The sequence below is a fragment of the Trichosurus vulpecula genome, chromosome 1 (genome assembly GCF_011100635.1).
Source record: "Trichosurus vulpecula isolate mTriVul1 chromosome 1, mTriVul1.pri, whole genome shotgun sequence".
In the NCBI taxonomy this organism is placed as follows: Eukaryota; Metazoa; Chordata; class Mammalia; order Diprotodontia; family Phalangeridae; genus Trichosurus; species Trichosurus vulpecula.
This window is the reverse complement of record NC_050573.1, coordinates 176,199,886-176,206,166: the sequence shown is the minus strand read 5'-3', so window position 1 is coordinate 176,206,166 and position 6,281 is coordinate 176,199,886. Positions and strand designations below refer to the sequence as shown.

General features: G+C 36.9%; 1 protein-coding gene across 1 annotated transcript; it reads left to right on the top strand.

The window, feature by feature from the left end:
- Positions 1-2,966: 2,966 nt before the first annotated feature.
- LOC118834800 (GTP-binding nuclear protein Ran-like) lies at positions 2,967-4,021 on the top strand. Its single transcript, XM_036742241.1, has one exon. It carries the CDS (start codon positions 3,006-3,008, stop codon positions 3,654-3,656), a length of 651 nt encoding a protein of 216 aa, XP_036598136.1. The 5' UTR covers positions 2,967-3,005; the 3' UTR covers positions 3,657-4,021.
- Positions 4,022-6,281: the final 2,260 nt, after the last annotated feature.

Below are 6,281 nucleotides of genomic sequence, written 5' to 3'. Positions count from 1 at the left end.
AAATCTTTAAATTTTATTATCAACAAAAGTACTCATTTTACCTTCGATGATCTTCTTTATCCCTTGTTTGGTCATATTCTTTCCCGCTCCATAGATCTGATATCTGATTTCTTACTTGATCCTCTAATTTATTTATTATGTTATCTTTTATGTGTTAATCATGTACCCATTTGGAGCTTATGTATGATGTGAGAAGTTGATCTATACCTACTTTGTGTCAGAGTGCTTTCAAATTTTCTCAGAGGTGTTTTATTTATGAAAAGCAAGTTTCTACTTCAATATCTGAGATTCTTGGTCTTCTAAAGCATGAGAATACTATTCCCTTTTGCTTCTGTATGTTGTTGCCTAATCTGTTTCACTGAAAAACCTCCTTATTGCCAGAATTTTCCTAAGCAAATCATCAGTTTATCAGCAAATGAAGGATAGTTTTATCTTCTCTTCAAATGACATATTTGTAAAATTCTAAGCACAGTGTCTGGTATATCATAGACACTTAACAAATTCTTATTTCCTTCCTTCCTCTTTGCTCATCTTTATAGCTATAAATTATTTCCTTTATATTATTGATATTGGCAACATTTCAAGAACTATATCAGGTAATTGTTGAGAGAATGGGGATTCTTGCTTCCTAAAAGTATTTATTGGAAAAGCTTCTAGTGTATCTCCATTGCATATAATGTTTGAAGTTGATTTTTGGATAGCATAAATGAATGTCATAGTTTGTCAAAACCTTTTTTTTTCTGCATCTATGCACATAATTAGCTTCCTCCCATTTGGGGGAATTAGCTTTTCACTAGTTTTAGACCCAGCTCCATAAGTTTTCTAGATGGGCAGGGTTGGTCACATCACAGATAGATGCTATTCTATTTTTCTTCAGGTTTGGTTCAGCCTAACAGATGTGCATAATGGAACATCGCTCCAGACCTTTCTCTTCTTCAGTTTTCTGGATGAATGCTCCCACCCCAGGCATAATATGCTTCTGCCCCAGGAAAAGCACACTCCTTTCCTATGTCTCTCTTTCTTCTGCAAGTGGTAGGTAGAGTTGGGTCTCATACTAGTTGCCACAGGATAGTGGGATGAAAGGAGGGGCATGGTGTGCCAGGAGAATTTGAAAAATCAAAAGATGGAATTTCTTAATTGGGTACCACACTGCAAAGCAGTAGGTTTTGTTGTGTGATCTGCCAGAGCATCGTGGCTGGTGGCTGGGTGCAAAGTGAATAAGTTAGGGATTAGCATTCATAAGTGTTAATGCATTAGGCTGTTCTGTCATTAGGCTTCTTGGTATCTTCGCCTGTGGAGACAGCTGTAATTGCTTTATCTATTGTGCATAATTCTTCCTTTGGGGAAGTTTTTGGGAATAAGTAAGGAATAGTGAAAACGTCTAGGTTTTCATCTTGTTTGCCATGTGTTCTGGAATCCTGTATTCTTGAGAAAATTTTGCTTAGAGTTCCATGATTATATATTGTAGGTTTATGAGAGGAATACTACTGTGAAAGTCATGGTTTGTTACTATGTTCTAATAGAAGGAAAATAACAGTCTTAGAGGTTTTGGATTAGATATCCTTTGGATGTTCATACGTTAAGGGAAGATGCTGCTTTTGGTTTTTGTACCTCCACTACCTAGCAAGAGTGAAACATATTTATTGAATTGAGTTCAATTGTTGAGATTATCTAGTCCTATCCCCTCAAGTACAATTTAAGAAAGAAAACAAAGGCTAATACTTGGATAGAAAAAAATAAAGAGAAAGCTTGCAAAATAGTAAATACATACAATGATTACGCTTTCAGGCTGCACAGTGATTCTTGGATACTAGATACATTTCAGCGTATCCACAGTGATGAAAGCATGTTCTTTATTCCATATGACCTGGAAATTTCAAATCAGGAGCTAAGCTACATAGTGAAAAAGACTGAACAATGGAGAGGAATCAATGGTGAAAGAAGGAAGGTAAGTAACTATAACACTTGCATTTTTTTCTTCATTCTATTAGAAAAAGGTACTGCTAATATATATGCAAGATTATTTTCATAACAAAAGGCTAACACACTTGGGCTTGTCTTCCCTTCTGAGTTGTAGTTCTAAGGGTGCTAGAAGTGCCTCTGGTCAGTCACCATGGAGCAGGGGCCCTGGTCACCATTCCAGATCCAAGAGTAGGGCTGGTGCTTGTGGCTGTAGGAGAACAGGGGACCTGATTAAAGTTCAAAGGCCAAGAGGGGCAGTATTATCTGCAGCTATGGGAGAATGGGGAACCTTTCTGAGCAAAGTGCACACCAGGAGAGCAGTAACCACACCTCTCTCAGGATAACATCACCTTGGAAGCCCTGAAAAATTGCAGAATTCAAGAACTAGTTTTGAAAACAGAAACACAAAAAGCCTGAAGTTTGGCATAGTGCCTCCCTATCCCCGGTGAGCAGCTCCCAACTATTAACATGAAATTAAGAGTAAAAAATAGGTTGTGAAAGTGAACGAACAATAAAAAAGAACTAGACCATAAAAAGTTACTGTGGTGGCAAGGAAGAACAAGACATAAAGTTAAAACAACAAAACAATGTGAAAACAAAGGCTCAAAAAAGAACTAATTGGGCCAAAACTCAACAAGAATTACTGGAATACATAAGTGATAAGAAAATGAACCAATAAATATAATAGAGGAAAAATTGAGGAAAAAAAATGAGAGTGATACAAGAAGATTGTGAAAAAAATAATTAAAAGCTTGGTAAAAGAGGTACAAAACATTGAAAAAAATAACACCTTGAAAACCAGAATTCACCTAATAGTAAAAGAGGCACAAAATTCACTGAAGAAAATAACTGCTTTGAAAGTAGAATAAGCCAAATGGAAAAGAAGGTACCACAATTCACTGAAGAAAAGTACTCCTTAAAAAGCACAATTAGGCAGATGGAAAAATAGGTACAAAATATCACTGAAGAAAATAATTCCTTAAAATTGGAATTGGGTGGTTCAGTCAGGCGGAGACGGAGACGCTTCTGGAAGAACCATCGCGATGGCCGCCCAAGGAGAACCCCAAGTGCAGTTCAAACTTGTATTAGTTGGAGATGGAGGTACTGGAAAAACAACATTTGTAAAACGTCACTTGACTGGTGAATTTGAGAAGAAGTATGTAGCCACCCTGGGTGTTGAGGTCCATCCTCTCGTGTTCCACACTAACAGAGGTCCTATTAAATTCAACGTATGGGATACAGCTGGCCAAGAGAAATTTGGTGGTCTGAGAGATGGTTATTACATCCAAACTCAGTGTGCCATTATAATGTTTGATGTAACATCAAGAGTTACTTACAAGAATGTACCTAACTGGCATAGAGATCTGGTACGAGTATGTGAAAATATCCCTATAGTGTTGTGTGGCAACAAAGTGGATATTAAGGACAGAAAAGTCAAGGCGAAATCAATTGTCTTCCATAGGAAGAAGAATCTCCAGTACTATGACATCTCAGCCAAAAGTAACTACAACTTTGAGAAGCCCTTCCTTTGGCTTGCTAGAAAACTTATTGGAGACCCTAATTTGGAGTTTGTTGCCATGCCTGCTCTTGCACCTCCGGAGGTTGTCATGGACCCAGCACTGGCAGCACAGTATGAGCAGGACTTACAGATTGCTCAGACAACTGCGCTCCCTGATGAAGATGATGACCTGTAAGGGAATGAAGCTAGAGCCCAGCGTCAGAGGTCTAGTTTTATAGGCAACTGTCCTGTGATGTCAGTGGTGTAGCGTGTTTGCCACTTTATTATATAGCTGAACAGAACATGTGCTTAATCTTTGGGATGCTGAAGGAAATGAATGGGCTTCGGAGTGAATGTAGCAGTTAAAAAATATATATAATTCATATTTTGGACCTGCGTATTTAGCTGTTTTGGACGGCATTTACGTCCCCTTGAGTTTCAAATATGACTGCTGCAGTCCCATCACAATATTCAGTGGTGAATCTTGTTTGTTACTGTCATTCCCATTCCCTTTTCGTTTAGATCATAATAAAGTTGTATTTCAAATATCTAAAAAAAAAATTGGAATTGGGCAACTGGAAGTTAATGATGCCATGAAACTTCAAGAAATCATAAAACAAAGTTAAAAGAATGAAAAAAAATAGAAGAAAATGTGAAATATCTCATTCAAAAAACAACTGACCTGGAAAATAGATTGAGAGATGATTTAAGAATTCTTGGACTACAGGAAAGCCAAAAAGATCCTCGAGATCATATTTCAAGATATTGTAAAGGAAAATTTCCCTGATAGCTTAGTTCTACAGTATAAAATAGAAATTGAGAGAATCCATCAATCACCTCCTGAAAGAGATCCCAAAATGAAATTCCTGGGAACATTGTAGTCAAATTCCAGCGCACCTTAGGTGAAAGAGAAAATACTATAAGCAGCCAGAAAGAAACAGTTTAAATATCATGGAGCCATAGTCAAGACCAGATGAGATTTAGCAGCATTCACTTTAAAGCAGCAGAAGGCTTGGGATATGATATTCTAGAAGACAAAAGAGCTAGGATTACAAGAATAACTTACTTAGCAAAACTGAGTAAAATCCTTCCAGGAAAATGGATATTTAATGAAACAGAGGACTTTCAAGCATTCTTGATGAAAACACCAAGGCCGAATAGAAAATTTGACATTGAAACATATCACTCAAGAGAAGCATAGAAAGGTAAATATGAAAGAATAATCATAAAGAGCTCGGTAATGTTAAACTGTTTTCATTTCTATATGGGAAGATGATACATAAGAACTTTATCATTATTAGGGCAGTTAGAAGGGATCTGGGGTTCTTGAGGTCAAACTAGCCCCTCTGATGTGAAGATTTGGTGAGCCATTTTCAGGGGTGTTCATTCACCTTTGGTGCCCAACGTTCACCCAACTCTTACCTGTTGTTCCAAGAAGATGTAGCATATGTAGTGGCCATACCTTGGTAAAACTATCTTAGTAGATAGGCTAATGTAGGTTGAGGCTAACAGACTAGCCTCAAACCCATTAGTAAGTTAGAGGAATGTTTACCCCAATCATGTGAAGACTTCTCTCAGTGGAATTTGTGGATGAGAACAATTTGTTCCAAGAGCCATGTAGGTTGTTGAAGCAGGCATTGTGCAGAGCTTAGAGCTTGGTCATACATCAAAGATGCCAAGGTCATCTGCTGCATCCTGGGCCATCATTAGTTACGCTGAGTTTTGACTTATTAGACTTCAGTGACTCTGGAAGAAAGAGTGAGACTGACAACAAATTTGTCTCACTTGAATCCAATTCATGCACGAATCAAAACATTGCCATAATGTCCATGTTGGGATAATCTCCATATATACCCAATGGGGGAAAGAAGAAAGAAAGGGGAAGAGATATGGGGAGGAGGATGATAAAAGGTAAATAAAATGATAAAAGGGAGAGAGGATTAAGGGATGCAGTGGTCAGAATTTAAAGATACTTTTGAGGAGAAATAGGATAAAAAGGAGAAAGAAAAGGATGAACAGGAAAAAAATAGGATAGAGGAAAATACACAGTAAATAATCATAACTGTGAATGGGAATGGGATGAACTAACCCATAAAATGGAAGAAGATAGGAGAATACATTAGGGACCAGAATCCAACAATATTTTGCATACAAAAGACATTTGAAACAGAGGGACTCACATTTTAAATGAGGAGCTGGCGCAGAGTCTATCATTATGTTTTAACTAAAGTAAAAAAAAGTCAGGGATAGTAATCATGATCTCAGACAAGGCAAAAGCAAGCATAGGCATAATAAAAAGAAATAATTAGGGAAATTATATTTTGCTAAAAGCTGCAGTATATAATAAAGTAATATTTTAAAATTTACTGTAAGTTTCTCTGGTAAGGACATCATTTCTCAAATACATAGGTAACTGAGTCAAATTTATAAAAATAACACCTGTTCTCCATTGATTAATGGACAAAGGATATGAACAAGCACTTTTCAGAAGAAAAAATCAAAGTTATCAATAGTCATATGAAAAAATCACTATCAATTAGATAAAGGCAGCTTAAAAAACTCTGAGGTAACACCTCACACCTAAAAGAAATGACAAGTGTTGGAGGAGAGGAGGAAAAATAGTTACACTAATGAATTTTTGGTGAAGGAGTGGAATAGTCCAACCATTCTGGAGAACAATCTAGAACTATGCCCAAAGGACCATAAAACTGTGCATACCCTTTGATTCCCCAATAGTACTACCCAAAAATTTAAAAGAAAAAAGCAAAGGATCTATTTGTACAAAAATATATCAGCTCTTTTTATGGTGGCAAAGAACTGG

Coding starts and splice junctions, on each gene's coding strand:
- LOC118834800 (XM_036742241.1), top strand. CDS start 3,006: ATGGCCGCCCAAGGAGAACCCCAAGTGCAGTTCAAACTTGTATTAGTT.